Source organism: Bos indicus x Bos taurus, chromosome 26 (genome assembly GCF_003369695.1).
Source record: "Bos indicus x Bos taurus breed Angus x Brahman F1 hybrid chromosome 26, Bos_hybrid_MaternalHap_v2.0, whole genome shotgun sequence".
NCBI classification, from domain to species: domain Eukaryota; kingdom Metazoa; phylum Chordata; class Mammalia; order Artiodactyla; family Bovidae; genus Bos; species Bos indicus x Bos taurus.
Window position 1 is genome coordinate 17,579,451 of NC_040101.1, and position 19,134 is coordinate 17,598,584.

The 19,134-nt window shown below is 37.2% G+C and overlaps 1 protein-coding gene across 1 annotated transcript in view; it reads right to left on the minus strand.

The window, feature by feature from the left end:
- Positions 1-19,134, minus strand: part of NHLRC2 (NHL repeat containing 2) — a 61,452-nt gene that overhangs the window by 12,739 nt on the left and 29,579 nt on the right. The window contains exons 5-10 of the mRNA XM_027529213.1: positions 14,927-15,056; positions 7,148-7,247; positions 3,521-3,752; positions 2,836-2,958; positions 1,749-1,958; positions 510-729 (exon numbers count right to left, since the gene is read on the minus strand). Of these exons, the coding sequence (XP_027385014.1) occupies positions 510-729; positions 1,749-1,958; positions 2,836-2,958; positions 3,521-3,752; positions 7,148-7,247; positions 14,927-15,056 (1,015 nt within the window). The remainder of the gene's footprint in view (positions 1-509; positions 730-1,748; positions 1,959-2,835; positions 2,959-3,520; positions 3,753-7,147; positions 7,248-14,926; positions 15,057-19,134) is intronic.

The window sequence follows — 19,134 nt, forward strand, 5'->3', positions numbered from 1 at the left end:
GAGCGACCAAGCATGCACACACAGCACAAAGGAAAAGTAACTAAATTAAGAACTAGCAGAGCTGGGTTCAAATTCCGTCTTTTGACCTAATTAAATATATGCCCTTAAGCAAATAATTTTATCTCTTTCAGCCTCTAGTCTCCTCATTTATAAGAGGCTTAGAACACAGGGTGTCTTTTGATGCCTTTCAGTTCTAATATGCAAGGACCTATTTATTATTCAGGACCACAAACAGTCCACCTCGTGATGAACTTACCTGGGAGCAAATGGCAACAATTATGATTACCTTTGGGGAGTTACACAGTTATTAATAAAGAGAGAGAAAGAATCTCAAAGACTAAAGAAAACTGCTAAAGTGGGGTTAGATCTGGATCTTTCTGTGTTATAAGACCCCCTTCAAATCCAGCCTAAATGTACAGTTAAAGTATCACATAACAAATGAGAAAATTTTCTAGATCAAACATCAAGAATTCATAAAATATTTGCATTTGCAAAGGTTACTGTCATACCTTCAGCTGACAGAAACCAGCAACTGGAAGCTCCCTCAGTTAGCTTTGTTCCTGATGGGAGGTCTAATCTCAGCTTGAACTGCAGAGTCTGTCCGGGAGACGCAGCCACAGGGGCAAGTCTAATGCCTGGAGCAGATTTAGGTAGTTTGGGTAAGGTCTTTGGTTTTCCTGCTAGACAAGGACCATCCACCACAGCATTTTCAGATCTGAAGACTGGGAACTAAAAACAAGAAAATCTGTTTTCTAAAGCACAAGTACTTTACAGTATTGTAGACTGAGAGAGCTTATTTTCAGACTTCAGTACAAAAGTGAGGTTCAATGTCAAGGAAACTTGATTGCCATTTTCTTCTGAATCAGAATGCGTTTACTTAGACTTCCTCATGATTATTTTGTAGGTTCAAAAAAAACTTCATCCTGGCCAAAAGACCGTCAACATTTATGAATGAAATGGAATGAAATTAATTGTTTAATATGTTTATAGATAGCAGGAAATTAAAACTTTATCAATTTAAATGCAGTGGATATAATATACACTCTCTTATAATCTTCACTGCCAACTATAAGACATCATTCATCTCATATCAGAGATCTATGTCATGAGAAACGAACTTATTGTTATGATGGCAATCTGTGTTTTTATTTTAAAACACATCTTGGAAATTCCTAGAATTTTAGATAAAGAACTCCTGCATTTTCTGGACAAATGTGACATAGAAAGGGGTAACTTGAAATTTTATTAGAGACCATATCCATATCTTTAAAAGTAGAATGTATTTAAGTTTCCTCTCATCTTATTTTTAAGTCCTGAGAAATGTGGCTTCTAGACCTTTCTTTAAAGATTATTTGGTAATGGATTCACCATAGGAAACAAAGATTACACATCAGTCTGAGGATTGTTTAAAAATTAAAAAAACAAAAAACACTCAAACAATCCAACCCACATAGTTTGTGTGTATCAGTATGTCCATACATTTAAAAACAGATGAGTCTTTTTTTTTCCTTTTCTGAAAGTTGATCAAATTCTCTCCAACCTCTATTGTTTTTCTCAAACACTCTTGGCACAGATGGAATTTTTATTTTAAAAATAACAGGACATCCTTGGGAAAGGCACCCACTCACTGCTCTGTCTATATGCTTCACTTTCACCACCAGTGCTGGCCGACCAAAAGTGCCTCAGCTGTTGCTAGGGATTTCAGAACCTTTCTTAAAATGATGCCCCTTAACTTAAGGATTACTTACCACGGAAACTGTTTTGGTTTCTAAATCCAACACTTTAATTTGATGGTTATTGGTGTCTGCCACATATAATAATTGACCGTTCTCTCCAATACACAAACCTCCTGGTTCATTAAAAGTTGAGTCGGTAAAACTGGAACCGATCATATTACTTGCATTACCGGTTCCTGCTAGTGTTGTACAGTTTTTTGTTTTTGGATCCACAACTTTAATCTAAAAAGGACAGAACAAAAATTTATTTATCTGAAGCTCAGTTTCACATTTGTGGTATGGAAGAGTAACATATTAATTGGGAAGGCAGAGAATTCCTGATTGCTATTAGTTTTCTTAATAAACATCAGAGAAAGAACAGACACTTCCATATTTTCTTGAACAGCCAAACATTCAAATTAGTCTAAGGGGAGATATTTCATCCTGAGAGCTAAACACTATGAAATCCCCAGTTACAGTCTGTCTTCTAGAAGAAATCTTTGAAAAAATTATTTCATGTTCTTCTTTTCCCTCACAATGGGACACAGTTGAACTGACCTCCTTCTTAGGAACATCTAATACTGGCTGAGGATTTGCTACTTATGTTAGACGCTGTGATTCCTGTGTTTCAATTACGTTAAATTCATAAGCTTCTCATCACAAAATACTAATATTTATGTTCCAATGATTTTATTTTAAAAATGCATAGTAAAAATAAAATAGACAAAGAAAACAGAAATGTTGATGAAAACGAATTATTTGCTAACTATGCAAAGGCTCAAAAATGTTCATTTGTTAACTGACATATTAATTTCCCTGTTACCTGCCTTCTCCTTATTTACTGAAGATGTTACTCAACAGCTTTAGTGGCTTGCAATTCCCAATTTCTGGCTATCGTCATTGGGAATTTGTTTAGTCCTTTCCCCAGCTCAGAGTACTAACACATCATTTCTGCAAAGAAAGGACCAAAAAAGGAATAGAGAGGCTTATGTACAGTTGTCAAAGACTGTTACTCCTCCCTACAGTTTAGAGTGGCAGTTGTAGGAGGCTCACAGATCTTTCAGCATTTTAAATACCACAAGTGAAAAGCAGGGTATTATATAATTCTGTCAAGACTCACCTTGTGATTGTAAGAGTCTGCCACATACAGTAAATTCCTTTTCTGGTCCCAAGTTACTCCAAGTGGATGCTGAAGCCTTGCATTGATTCCTACTCCATCAACATCACCAAAAGCAAATAAATTCTTTTTTTTTGAAAAGAAAAGAAACAGCATGTATTAAAATTTTTTCACAGAACTTTGTTAGGGTATAAAGTGAAAATTCAGATGGCTGTACATGCTACTGAAGTTAAAGGGGGAAAAGTCTGATTTCATATAAATAGGGTTGGGGCATTTGACTGAAACTAGAAAAAAAATGACAGAATTCTGAACCTGATTTTTAATTTGTGGTTCTAAGGAATCTTATTCACAAAAATGGCACATCTGATTCAGGTCTACTACTCTGGAGCTCTTTCCACCCTCCTGCCAAATATCTACTCTTCATTTTCCCCTTGCTCAGTAATCACAATTTTATCCTTCCTTCCTCTCAGAAGCCTTGACATTTATACAGAATCAAATCAGATCAGTTAGCTTTTCTTAGGTGGTTTTGTTACTTGTGCTTCTTTATAGCCATATTTCCTTTGGTTTGACTTCCATTTTAACACGGATAAGTCCAAGAATTTTTTCCTTCCTAGGTCTTATTAACTTCACAATTGAGAAAATCACAAGCTGGCTTAACAGGCACACGGCGCAGAAGTGCTCTCGTTACCATGGGGTCTCTCTCCCCTCCCACCAGGTGCTTCACTGCTCCGTCTTTCAGCGACACGGTCCTCACTGTGCTGCTCTCGCTGTCCGCCACGAACAGGCAGCTCCAGGGACCCTCGGAGGCCAGAGACAGACCTGAAGGCTGGGCAAAGCCTGCCTTGTGCGGGTACGCGTTATTTCGATTCTCTTCATTTCCACTTCCAGCAAACCGAAGGCAGGTTCCTTTTTTTAACTCACTGAAGAAGACAAATTCACAGGTGAAGTGTCAACACTGTTACACTGACCCAGTTTAATTATTAAACAAATGAATGTAAATGATGAAGCCAAGGGTGATAGCATTATATATTTTTTTAAAAATCTGCTGATCTTGACCTAGTTAAATTGTGCAAGTAAGCTTTCATTGTGGTTTTTCTAATCATTAACTTATTTACCCACTGTATAGGGACCTTTCTACCTTTCTTTTTTTTTAAACATACTCAAAAGTGAAACTATTCTCAATGATTAAACAGGAGATCCCCGACAAAGTTAAAAATACATGAATAAAGATCACATCACTGATGGGATAGTTTTCCTCCAAATGATGAGAGGCAGGTACAGCTAGATCCCACCTTTACATCCTGGTCTCTTCTTAGCTTCATGCAATATTAGATTCTGAAAGGGAATTAAAAAGATCCCACTCTTGCCTGGAAAATCCCATGGACGGAGGAGCCTGGTAGGCTGCAGACCATGGGGTCACGAAGAGTCGGACACGACAGAGCAACTTCACTTTCACTTTTCACTTTCATGCATTGGAGAAGGAAATGGCAACCCACTCCAGTGTCCTTGCCTGGAGAATCCCAGGGACGGGGGAGCCTGGTGGGCTGCCGTCTATGGGGTCGCACAGAGTCGGACACGACTGAAGTGACTTAGCAGCAGCAGGTAATCTCTTCTAGCTCTTGAAAGTTCTGAGCTTAAATTTTCATTAAAAATATTTTATTTTCTTGCACATAGAGACCAGGCTTCCCTGGTGGCTAAGTGGTAAAGAATCCACCTGCCAACCAGGAGACGTGGATTCAATCCTTGGGCTGGGAAGAGTCCCTGGAGTAGGAAATGGCAACTCACTCCAGTATTATTGCCTGGAAAATTCCATGGACAGAGGAGCCTGGCAGGCTACAGTCTACAGGGTTGCAAAAGAGTTGGACATGACTTTGCGACTAAATAACAAAAGATATAAGAAGAGACTAGCAAAAAGAATTAAAAGAATCATTTGTGAAAGATGGGTGTTCATTTTAAAGTAATAATATGACTTCGCTGCTTTAATCAATTGTACAAATCCATTTCCTATGTATACTAGGGAAATTTCTATTTAAAGGACTATTGTAATGATTTCTTTGCAATATGGAGAAAGTTTTATACCTTGGTTTCTAAGTTTATGTCAGAGGAACTGTAAGGAAGACATGCTAGTGTCTTGTATTGAGGGGAGGGAAGAAGCTGACTTGGGATACAAAACAATGAGAGACTCTGTATCATTTTCTAATACTGTAAAACATTCAAAAAAAAAGTCTAAAATGACCATCAGTCACTTACTGGTTAATATGACCCCAATGCTAATGTAGGTAGGGAACAAGGAGTGGAAGCAAAGGGATAGAAAATGTATAAATACAGCCATTTATTAAAGGCCTATTTATAAGTAATAACAAATATGCCAAACAAAGGAGTTAAAACAATTTTACAAAGGAGTTCTCTTGATAAAAGCTAGAAATAGTGGGGAGAAACAGTAACTTCTAAAAGTTCAGTAGTTATTACCCCTTGAAGGTCAGTGACAAATAACGCATCCTTGAATATGTAATACAAGTCAGTGTGATCAGACTGGAGACTTTTCTATTGTGAACGCGTGACAACTCTACTTAGTGAAATTTAGACGGCTCTTGACCGTCTAGGTCCAAAACAGTCATCATTGAGAACAACGTAGTCTGGTCATCTCCGCTGCTTCTTTTTTCCTCATCTGTGTTGTTGGTCACCTCACTATTCAGCTTCTGTCAGCTCTGGCCTGGATAACAGCAGTGGCCTCCTCCTTGAACCTGTCTGTAGTGTTGCCACACTCCAAATGCTACCAGTGTTCTTTCAAAAACACAAATCTTATCACATCACTTCCCAGCTTAAAACTTCCTATAACGTCATGTAGAATAACTTTCAAATCTCTTAAATTCTAAGGATCTGGCTTCTACTGACATCACAAGGGTCATTTCGTGCCTGGAAAACCTCTCCCTTCTGAACTCCTTCCTACCCTCTGTCAGGTTCAGTCAGTAGCTAAAAAGGAGGTCTTAGTTAGTAGCTTCTTCTAGGAAGTGTTCCTTTGATACCTCAAATTTCATTTATATTGGATGTTCCTCTTGTTTATGTAAGAGACCATACCATTTCATCCCTACAGCAAAGCATAGTGCCTTGTTTGCTTAATAAATATTTTTCAATGGACGATTAAATGCTGCTAAACATCTGACAAAGCAACACACACACAATTCAGAATATCTGGTATTCTGGATACCCTCTCTACTGATAAAGGTAACTGAAGTGACTGGCACTTACTTTCTACAGTGATTTGATAGCCTTTATGGTCTATGAATTTCATTCATTTACTTCCGCAGACCTTTACTGAGCTCCTGTCGTGCACCAGATACTGTGCTAGGTGCAGGGGACAAGAAGTGAATGAGAAAGGGCCCTTTCCTTAAAGAGGCAGTCTAGTGGGAGAAAATAGCTTTGTAAACAAATAAGTGCAAACAAAAATACAGAAGTTGAGAGAGAGAAGAGGGGAGGATGGTGGGGTGAAGGGTGAGAGGGAGGGAAGAAGGGAGACATGGGAGGGGAGGGGAAGAGAAAGGCTGGGGTGTTAGAAGAAGAGGAAAGGCTTTACAGGAAAAATACAAGAAACTTTGTAGAGACACTACTTTTCTATCTTTATACCCCTGACAGTGGCGGCAATGCTACCTACATTCACTGCACAGGCCAGGCACTAGGCTGAGGTTTTCACACATATTAATTCTCAAAACAAAACCTATGAGGTAGATAAAAATAAGGAAAACTGAGGCTTAGAAAGTTAAAGTGACTCTCCTAAGCTCATGTAGATAAACAGTGGCAGAGCCAGGCTCAATTTCAGGCCTGACAACAAAACCGGAGCTGTTCACCATTCTTCCATGCAGTCTTCAAATATCTGAATTGATCAGGGATATTAGAAATATGTGTTAAAAGATGTTTCCAGTTCTCTTCGTGAATGCCTGATGAAACTGCTCTTCCTAAGCTACTCAAGGTTGGGTGTGGTCCTAAGACATACTTGGGCTGATGAAACGTAAGTAGAAGTGATATGTTACTTCTGAGGAAAAGTTTTCAGAGCCAGTGAACACCTCACCACCTCTCTCTCTCTGCCAAGACAACTGGCAAAGCTCCAGATGGCGGCTGCTGCATCAGCTTGGGTGGCAGAGTAGTGCTCCCCCTGCAAACAAACCTTGTCTTAAGCCACCAAGAACCAGAGCCGTTCATTATGGCAGCATAGCCCCGCATATCCTGTCCAGTACAGGGGGTGTTACAAGGATGGAGACTTTCGGAAAAGGAATTCTGTGAACTCCATGTTTACCCAGAGAGAGACGTTACCACTTACTTTTTCTTTGGTAATCTGCCACAGTCCAGTAAGAGTGCCCATATCTGATGAGTCCCTGCCATGGCTATCCACAGAATGTTATCTCTTTGGACCTCTGGACCTTTATGAAAAGAAACAGTAATTATCATATATGTATCTGATTAACAAACACCCCCAGTTGTTTCAGAAATTTAAATTAAGGGAGACAATAGTATGTTTACAAATCATCTGATAGAAGGAAGTAAAAACATTTGCAATGTTTTAAGTCATTCTGGAAATTTTTCCATTTTCCTTGTGAAAGGTTTACTTCTTTAGACTTAAAAATAAAAATATACATTCACAGAAATCCAAAGTATTCTCAGTAGCAAAATGTCCCTCTACATCTCTGGGCATGATGTTTTTAAACATTTGATTTCTTATTTTATGTGACAAGAAATGGCTTGATGCACGCACTCCAAAGAAACTTTGGCAGTCAAGAACCTAAATTACACGCTTCAAGAATACAGGAATAGTTCTTTGAACAATTTCTCATGGAAGAATTGTACCTTTTAATAGTTTAAGAAATGTATATTTCCACTACATATTAGCTTTTAGGCTTAGACTCACATCACTACTGCTATTTAAAAACCTACTGTTTAATTGCTCTGAACCTTTCTCAAAAAGATATAGTTGACATGTAATAAAGCTAGGAGTACAATGTATTATACTTGTTTTCTAAAATTAATAAATAATTGTTTTTTAAGACTGATATTGCAACTTATTACAATGTGACAAGGCTCCATTTCAAAAATTAATTCTATTGTTAAAATTTTTAATTATTTTAATTTAAACTGAATTCTGAGTCTACTTTTACATGTAGTTGAGATATTTTCACTAAAATAATTTGGTCAGATGTATCTTATGCTAAAAGAAATATCTTGGTAAGATTATTTTTTTTACTTTCTTTAAGTTGTTGTGTCCAGAAGAAATTTTTCTTCATTAACCTGTATTATTTTCAAGTGTATTTCACAGCAACAAAAATAAGGTGATGATCAACAAATTGTGGTGCTGTATGCCAAGCACGTTATAGAGAACACTACCCAAATCTTCTCAAAAGCCCTGGAAGACAGGTGGCCCTTTACAGAGGAAACTGAGGCTCAGAGAGGTCATGTGACTTGACAGGATCACAGAGCTAGTAAATGAAGGAACTGGAATCTGAACCCAGATAATCCAACAGAAAATTCTATTTAACATGTTGCTGCTTTCTCTGTTAATTGCTATCATAGAAATCTAAAGGAAGAGAGTTTATTTTAATTTTTCATAGTCAAATACTTTTATAAACAAAAACTGTATTAAAAGTGACAACGGCATCCATATGCTCTGGGGACTCAGTCTCTGCTTAATCACTTTAAAACTAGATCAAAAGTTCTTCATTATTATATTCTTATTTTATTTTGCCCCTGCCACGTGAAGACAAAGCTTAGAGGTGACCTTCTATAAGCCAGAAGAGAGCTCTCACCAGAAACCAATCGTGCTGGCACCTTGACTTTGGATTTCTAGCCTCCAGAACTGTGAGAAAATAAAATTCTGTTGTTTAAGCCACCCAGTCTGTGGCATTTTGTTATGGCAGCCCGAGCTAAGACATTCCCCGTGAATAGAAATGAGACAAGGAGATCTGCTATCAACACTTATTTAGCATCATATGAAGGTCCTAATTCATACAAGTAAGAAAAAGAAGCAAAAAGCATAAAGATTGGAAATAAAACTGTAATCATTAGAAGATGACATGAGTTTAAAGCCTAACTTGGCCAAAGAACTCTCTGGTTTCTACACAAGTGAAAGATCAAATCAGGTGTCCAACTTCTCCAAACAGGCCAGACTAGCTCATCTAGGGTTGAGGCCAAAGCCTCAAAGTAGTATTAGTGTGAGCCTGTTTGTTCTTGGTCTCTGTGTACTTATTTCCTTTAGAAGCTAGGGGTATGAAAAAGAGTGCAGAAGCAGAGGCTGTGTCAGATTGGGATTCAGGAGTTGACATGATTCTACATATCAACTGATGAGGATAATGATGGGGGGTGTGGTGATGAAAAGGATAACCATTCAGAACACTTCCTAGTTTAAGGCACTGAGCTAAGAATAAGCCCTTTACATGGACTATTTCGTTTAATTTGACAACATTAGCAAGTCTTGTTATTATCATCTCTATTTTATAAAAAACTGAAATTCAAAGGGGTTAAATAATTTGTTGGTATTCACACAGCTAAACCTGGAATAATAATATTTTAGTGAGTTCAACTCCCTGGTGGCTCAGATGGTAAAGAATCTGTCTGTAATGCAGAAGACCCAGGTTCGATGACTGGGTTGGGAAGATTCCAGGGAGAAGGGAATGGCTACACACTCCAGTATTCTTGGAGAAAGCAATGGCACCCCACTCTTGCCTGGAAAGTCCCATGGATGGAGGAGCCTGGTAGGCTGCAGTCCATGGGTTGCAAAGAGTCGGACACAACTGAGCAACTTCACTTTCACTTTTCACTTTCATGCATTGGAGAAGTAAATGGCAACCCACTCCAGTGTTCTTGTCTGGGGAATCCCAGGGATGGGGGAGCCTGGTGGGCTGCTGTCTATGGGGTCACACAGAGTCGGACATGACTGAAGCAACTTAGCAGCAGCAGCAGCCAGTATTCTTGCCTGCAGAATTCTATTGACAGAGGAGCCTGGCAGGCTACAGCCCTTGGGGTCACAAAGAGTTGGACAGGACTGAGTGACTAACACAGCAGCACATAGCAGTGAGGCCAAATCCAGATTATCAGTGTTATGATCAGAATGAAGGAACTGCAGAAGGGAGCTTGTGCTTTATAAACACCAAGTCAATGTGATAATATTCAGATACAAAAATACAACTGTTTTATTTTATTAAAATAAAAACACATTAGTCACATTATATAAGATTTATTCCTCAAAAAAAAATTCTGTTTCACCTGATTAGAAGATAAATGTTATTTCAGAGCATAATAATGGAAGTGAGAGATGCATATTATCTAAGCTGTAAATTACCAGACAAGCATACTAAATAGTTGGATTTCAATCATTAAAGGTCAAATAAGTACAGCTAAATTTCTATCTAGGGAAATGCTGATTAAAGGGCCAAGGAAGGTTAATGGGATTCAGGCATACTATCTTTCCTTAAATGATTTAAAATCAGGTAAAGTCTGAATTACTTAGAGACTAGCAGGGGATACTGAAAAAAAATTTTTTTACAATAAAAAATAATTCCTGGGTTATTGTCTTGTATGAGTAAGAATCAGCACAGATTTAATATGCACATTAGAAACATGGCAATGTTTCTGCTGAAAAATGATTTTATTGGAGTTATTTTTAATTATTTAGTGGATGACAAAGTTCTGACCATATTTAGAGTGATAATCAAAAATAAAGATGAAAAAACTTTGGCATAAATGTTAATTATTTTCATGCTTTTATCACTGTAACAGCATAATTGGGTTAAATATTCAGGTACTAGTTAAAATACAAACACACACATTTACATATTACATATATATTTAAAATAATCAGAGGTATTTCAAATCCCTTTCCTTAATGTCTTCTTTAAGTGTGCTGTTCATTATCTGAGTCTCTTCGGGGAGTATATATTCAACTGTATATTTATCTTTTATTTTCCATTCTCTGACCTATTTTATTTCCTTTTAAGATTTACTTTTTCTTTAAATATGCATATGAATAGATAAGTGTTCATTATAAAGATTAAACAGTAAATAAATATCCATGTGCATACCACCAGCTCAACAAAAGGCAGTATTATTTGAAAACCTCCTGCATCCCTTTATGAATATATCATCCTCCTCTCTACCAGTCTAAAAATGTTTTTTTATTATATTCTTCAGTTTTTAAAAATTACCATGTTTGAACGGTTCTCTCATTGTATAATTAGTCTTGCTTGCTACTGAACATTCTACAAAAACGGAACATTTTTATGCTCAACAGATTTCCTAATACTCATCTTTGCTACTAGGTATGGCTGTGGGCTCTTGTTTGCACTGCACAACAGCTTAATATATGAAGATATTACAATAAATACAACCTATTTTTCATGTTTTCCTTCTGATAATTCCACCCTCTTTCATACTCCTAAATATGGTAGAATTTCAGAAATATTCTATATAATTTTTAAAGTATTAAAGAATTTAATTGTTTACAAAAACAATTCTTCTTAACCACAATCCCTGTCAAACTGCATTTAATCCCACATTTGCTTAAACCAGTTCTACAATTATATAACTTAAATGTATATGAATCAATTCAACATGAATGCAAAAGGGAAGCTATTTCTCTGAAAACAAAGTTAATACTTTGGAAAGACTCAATAAAGGCAAGTAGCTAAGTCAAATTATTAGTGAACTAGATGTGGAAAGATAACTGGAAAGAATAGCTTTAAAAAATTTCAGCCCTCAGTTTATTTTGCAGGTGTTTAAAAAAAACTCATCATGGTTTAAGGACACCAAAATAATACATAATAAAGACTGTCAGGGGACACAATGTATATTTATAGTTCTTAAAGCATTTTTAGTTTTACGATTCTCAGATCTAACAATTTTTTTCCTTTATGGATCGCTTATCATAGCCAATCACTTCAATAAAGGATTCTACTGGATTTATTCACTTCCACTTTTATTTTACAAAGTATTTAGGTAGTTCACAAAGAAAGAAACCCTAGTAAGATAAATAAATATAAAATAATAAAATTGAAGCAATAGGTAAAGAGAGAAGAAAAAAAAGATGCAGCCATACTAATATTAAAATATGAATGTCATGTTTCCATTATACTTTGCTAAAGACAAATCTAAGTTTCCCAGAAATTAATATAACAATGCAAACACGATATTTAAATCATCCAGGAACTTAAAAATAAACTTGATACTGAGAAAAAAGTATAATTATCTATAACACAGAAAAGAAATTCTCTAGTAGATGTTCAGAGAGATTAAGATAGTAACTAAAATTAGCAGCAAGCCCTTACAGTAAAAACAGTTAACAGTCCCATAGGACTGTGTTTTGATGAAATATAAATATGAAACATATAAATAAAAATGAATGTAAGATACATTGATATGTTAAAATATTTTTAAATGAATGATATGATGCCAAAATATAGTTTAGTAAAAACAATTGTAAGGAGAGGAAGTAGTCTATGATCCAATTTCCCCATACCCTGACAAAATACATTAATCCAGGATTATATTTCAGAGTGATTTAAAGCAGTGGTTCTAAAAATGATTTTGGGTAACATACCACTTTGAAACTCTGATGAGAATCTGACCAATTCCCCCCAAACCTTAAGTAGAATTTCTGGGAAATTTAAGTACTTCACAAAGTCTAACCACAAATGCCTTGGGTATATTAAGACAAGGTTAAAAACTCTTGTGGTTTAAAAAAAAAGAAAACTCTTGTAGCCATTGTGATTACAGGACATTCCTACAGTATTTGAAAACCATTTACTGTTAGCATTTGAAAGGTGCTGAGCTTATTTAAGGTTATTTAAATTCAAGATTATTCCTCTTGCCAAGTATCTGGAAGGGAAGTGATTTTAAGTTCAGCTCAGTTCAGTCGCTCAACTGTGTCTGACTCTTTGCGACCCATGGACTGCAGCACGCCAGACTTCCCCGTCCATCATCAGCCCCCAGAGTTTGCTCAAACTCATGTCCATCGAGTCAGTGATGCCATCCAACCATCTCATCCTCTGTCGTCTCCTCCTGCCTTTGATCTTTCCCAACATCAGGGTCTTTTCCAATGAGTCAGTTCTTCACATTAGGTGGTCAAAGGACTGGAGCTTCAGCTTCAGCATCAGTCCTTCCAATGAATACTCAGGACTGATTTCCTTTAGGATTGACTGGTTTGATCTCCTTGTAGTCCAAGGGACTCTCAAGAGTTTCCTCCAACACCACAGTTCAAAAGCATCAGTTCTTTGGTGCTCAGTTTTTTTTACAGTCCAACTCTAACATCCACACGTGACTACTGGAAAAACCATAGCTTTGACTAGACGGACCTTTGTTGGCAAAGTAATGTCTCTGCTTTTTAATATGCTGCCTAGGTTGGTCATAGCTTCTCTTCTAAGGAGCAAGCATCTTTGAATTTCATGGCTGCAATCACCATCGGCAGTGATTTTGGAGCCCCAAAATATAAAGTCTCTCACTGTTTCCATTGTTTCCCCAGCTATTCGCCATGAACTGATCAGACTGGATGCCACGATCTTAGTTTTTTGAATGTTGAGTTTTAAGCGAACTTTTTCACTCTCCTCTTTCACTTTCATCATTAATAGGCTCTTTAGTTCTTCTTTGTTTTCTGCCATAAGGGTAGTATCATCTACGTATCTGAGGTTATTGATGTTTCTCCTAGCAATCTTGATTCCAGTTCGGCATTTCGCATGATGTACTCTGCATATACGTTAAATAAGCAGGGTGATAATATACAGCCTTGACATACTCCTTTCCCAATTTGGAACCAGTCCATTGTTCCATGTCCAGTCCTCACTTGCTTCTTGACCTGCATACATATTTCTCAGGAGACAGGTAAGGTTGGTCTGGTATTCCCATCTCTTTAACTGTTAAGTTAAATGCAGAGCCACATGCTTTTAATGGTGTTTCCCAGGTGGCACTAGAGGTAAAGAAACTGCCTGCCAATGCAGGGGATGCAAGAGATGTGGGTTTGATCCCTTGGTCAGGAAGATCCCCTGGAGGAGGGCACACGGCAAACCTCACTAGTATTCTTGCCTGGAGAATTCCATGAACAGAGGAGCCTGGCAGGCTGCACTCATAGTGTCGTACAGAGTTGGACATGACTGAAGCAACTTAGCATGCACGCGTGCTTTTAATGATCTACTGAGCTAAGGTAGCACTCATTTCCTTTCTAAAAACTGAGCCTAATAAAGATATAAGCCTCAGCACATCACTCCAGTTGGAAGCTGAGGGAGTACTTGTCAACAGAGCCAATATTTTCCTTGGAAAGCAATTTAGGTACACTCTCAATATGAGATAAACAACCAGAAATTCCATGCCATAAAGCAGGACCGAAAAATTTTTAGCCTAGAAAAATATGCAAGTACTCTACTAAATGAATCCAACATAGTAAAACATCTGGTAAAGTACACCCTGTTTCTAAACAATATAAATTCTGATTATAGGCGAAATTAGACAGTGTGTGTCTTTCTCTGATACATTCATGTAGTATAACACCTTCTAGGTCCGTCTATGTTGTCACAAATGGCGAGATTTCACTCTTTTCTATGACTGAGGAATATTCCATTATATATAAGTATTATTATTTTTTTAAACTACTCAAAATAAGCTATAATTTTTAAATTAAAATTTTAATAATCTAAAAAAAATCCCCAGTCATTTCTTGATTTGTTTTTCACATGGCAGTAAATAAAAAGGACACTGTTAAACAGTATACTGCATGAATAACCTTTTGAAATTTTGAAACTATAATCCTTCCAATTTAAGAATATTCAGAACTATCTTAATCGAAAACTGCAACTAAAATGAAATTCTTTAACATGAGAGAAATATATAATCTATCGTGTATATAAAACATGCATGTAATGTCACATGTTATATATAATTATATAGTTATCCTACCTTCTATATGTTATTGGTAGCTTTGCTTTTATGCAATTAACAAATCCCAAGTCATGGATATAAAAGCATAAAATAACTAGTAATGATTAATCCAAATGAATGTTCCTGTAATATTTTAAAAATCTTACTTTAACTCAGCAAAATTTACTTATTTAATATCAAGTTTACATACCTGACCTTCCAAAAACTACATCCCAAGGGGAACTAATGGGCTGTTCATCTCCTTTAGCTCCACCTTCTTTATCTGTACCTTGAATTCCAATGCCAGCCACAGTGCTCACCATCTCAGCTTCTAGGTCAATCTATAGAAATTAATACAAGTTTTATACAATGCATCTATTTACAATAGAACATATAGAAAACATGTGCTTTATTTATTCTATGTGTGAACTTATTATATATTTAAAAAACTGAGTGGTTTTGTATGTAAAATAAAAAAGGAAACGTGCAACATAAATACTTTAAAAAAAGCTTAAGAAAAAAGGCTTATCAAGTACACGGTGATCTTGTTATTAAAATGCATAAAACTTAGTCCTTTTCACTTCTCTATCCATCCATTCCCCTACTCTCCTCTTACCCACTCGCCTTCATCATGCCTCTACCAAAACGGGTATTGAACTCAACTATAAAATATTTTAAAAGAAGGTGACACTTGAAAATGTAAAGCAGCATCAAGAAAAACACTTCTTAAAATTAAATGTATATTTCAATTGTGCTTGGTTAGTAATTAACACATTTAGAACTTAACATGTGGCAAGCACTGACCCCATCTATCCATCCAAACTCACATATCCCTACAACTGTGATTTTGATTATTTCAGAGGAAACTGAGGCACAGATCATTAAGATCCCAACACCCCAGAGCCAGTAAGTCCAGGATCTTGGACTTCCAGCTCTACTACATGCCTCTGCTTCATAAACCAAAAAAACTAACGCATTCTACTGAAAAAAAAAGATACTCTGGTTTCATCTCCTGAGACTTTTCAATATCTCATGAAAATTTTCAAACACAGAGAAAAGCTGAAAGAATTTAACTCGAGTGCTTCATTGTTTCAGACCTCCGTTTTCTTTTGAGGCAAAACTTACAACAAAATGTACAAATCATAAGTGTACCATCTGATAAATTCTCAAAGATACAGAAACTTGTGTAGCCCCAACGTACATAAAGATACAGAACGTTACCGTCACTCTAGAAAGTTCCTTCACACCTCTTTCCAGTCATCCCCAACTCCAGTGGCAAACAGTATTAAATTTTTTTTCCCATCATAGATTAGCTGTAACTCTTCTAGGATTTCAGATAAATGAAATGATACAGTAATGAACTCTTTTTTGAGGCTTCTTTCATTTAACATGTTTGAAATTTATTCATGTTCCTTTTGATTGCTGAATAGTATTCCATCAAAAGAATATATCACAGCTCATTTACATATTTTTTAAATGTATTATTATTTATTTGGCTGCACTGGGTCTTAGTTGAGGCATGTAGGATCTTTAGTTGCAGCATGTGAGAACTAGCTTCCTGACCAGGGATTGAACCTGGGCCCCCTGCCTTGGGAACTCAGGGTCGTAGCCACTGGACTACCAAGTCCCTCATTTATATATTTTCTTACTGATGGACACCTGGGCTATTTCCAGCTTGGGGGCCTTTAAGTAGGGATGCTATTTACATTCTCATATAAGCCTTTTTGTGGACATGCTTTCGCTTTTCTTGGGTATGTACACAGGACAGTAACTGCTATGTTATAGGGCAGGTGTATTAGCAGCTTGATATAAAAACTTCCAGAAGGTTTTCTCCAATGGTCTATCATTTTCTATTTCTACCAATAACGTATGAGAGTTCAAATTGCTCCATATCCTCGCCGACCTCTGGTATTGTCGGTCTTTTTTTTTAATTGAAGGATAATTACTTTACAGAATTTTGTTGTTTTCTGTCAAACCTCAACATGAATCAGCTATAGGTATACATATATCCTCTCCCTTTTGAACTTCCCTCCCATCTCCCAGTCTTTTTAATTTTAATCATTACAGGGGATATACATTGATATTTACTGTGGTTTGAACTCACATTTCCTTCTCAACTCACAATGTTGATCATTTTTCTATGTACTTGTGGTTACTATCATATCTGCTTTTGAAAAACGTTAAAATCTCTGGCTCATTTTTTATTGGGTTGTCATCCCATTTTTCAGCTGTAGATACCTTTATATTACACAGATACTAATCCTCTTCATAGATGTATTTTTGTGAATTTTTGTGACTATTTTCTGATAGACTGTGGCTTTTCACCTTAATTATTTTGTGGCTACACCATGTGGTTTGTGGGATCCTAGTTCCAATGGCACCCCACTCCAGTACTCTTGCCTGGAAAATCCCATGGATGGAGGAGCCTGGTAGGCTGCAGTCCATGGGGTCGCAAAGAGTCGGATACGACTGAGTGACTTCAGTTTCACTTTTCACTTTCATGCACTGGAGAAGGAAATGGCAACCCACTCCAGTGTTCTTGCCTGGAGAATCCCAGGGGCGGGGGAGCCTGGTGGGCTGCCGTCTATGGGGTCGCACAGAGTCTGAAGTGTTTGGATTGGGACTGCATTAAGTCTATAGATCAATTTAGAATAAAATGAATTTTAATACTGAGTTTTGCAGTCCAATACTGAGTTAATTTTTCTCAGTTCAGTTCAGTTGCTCAGTCATGTCAGACTCCTTGTGACCCCATGGACTGCAGCATACCAGGCCTCCCTGTCCAGCATCAGCTCCCGGAGCTTGCTCAATCAAACTCATGTCCTTTGAGTCAGTGATGCCATCCAACCATCTCATTCTCGGTCATCCCCTTCTCCTCCTGCCTTTGATCTTTCCCAGCATCAGGGCCTTTTCAAATAAGTCAGCTCTTTGCATCAGGTGGCCAAAGAATTGGAACTTCAGCTTCAGCATCAATCCTTCCAATGAATATTCAGGACTGATTTCCTTTAGGATTGGCTGGTTTGATCTCCTTGCAGTCCATGGGACACTCAAGACTTCACTCCAAAGACAGAAATATAGATCAATGGAACAAAATAGAAAGCCCAGAGATAAATCCACGCACCTATGGACACCTTATCTTCGACAAAGGAGGCAAGAATATACAATGGAGAAAAGACAATCTCTTTAACAAGTGGTGCTGGGAAAACTGGTCAACCATTTGTAAAAGAATGAAACTAGAACACTTTCTAACACCATACACAAAAATAAACTCAAAATGGTTTAAAGACCTAAACATAAGACCAGAAACTATAAAACTCCTAGACAAAAACACAGGCAAAACACTCTCTGACATAAATCACAGCAGGATCTTCTATGACCCACCTCCCAGAGTATTGGAAATAAAAGCAAAAATAAACAAATGGGACCTAATTAAACTTAAAAGCTTTTGCACAACGAAGGAAACTAAGTAAGGTGAAAAGACAGCCTTCAGAATGGGAGAAAAATAGCAAACGAAGCAACTGACAAAGAATTAATCTCAAAAATATACAAGCAACTCCTGCAGCTCAATTCCAGAAAAATAAAAGACCCAATCAAAAAAGGGCCAACAAACTAAACAGACATTTCTCCAAAGAAGACATACAGATGGCTAACAAACACATGAAAAGATGCTCAGCATCACTCATTATCAGAGAAATGCAAATCAAAACCACTATGAGGTACCATTTCACGCCAGTCAGGATGGCTGCGATCCAGAAGTCTACAAGCAATAAATGCTGGAGAGGGTGTGGAGAAAAGGGAATCCTCTTATACTGTTGGTGGGAATGCAAACTAGTACAGCCACTATGGAGAACAGTGTGGAGATTCCTTAAAAAACTGGAAATAGAACTGCCATATGACCCAGCAATCCCACTGCTGGGCATACACACTGAGGAAACCAGAATTGAAAGAGACACGTGTACCCCAATGTTCATCGCTGCACTGTTTATAAGCCAGGACATGGAAGCAACCTAGATGTCCATCAGCAGAAAAATGGATAAGAAAACTGTGGTATATGTACACAATGGAATATTACTCAGCTATTAAAAAGAATTCATTTGAATCAGTTCTAATGAGGTGGATGAAACTGGAGCCTATTATACAGAGTGAAGTAAGCCAGAAAGAAAAACACCAATACAGTATACTAATGCATATACGTGGAATTTAGAAAGATGGTAACGATGACTCTATACATGAGACAGCAAAAGGGACACAGATGTATAGAACAGTCTTTTGGACTCTGTGGGAGAGGGAGAGGGTGGGATGATTTGGGAGAATGGCAGTGAAACATGTATAACATCATATGTGAAACAGATCTCCAGTCCAGGTTCAAAGCATGAGACAGGGTGCTCGGGGCTGGTGCACTGGGATGACCCAGAGGGATGG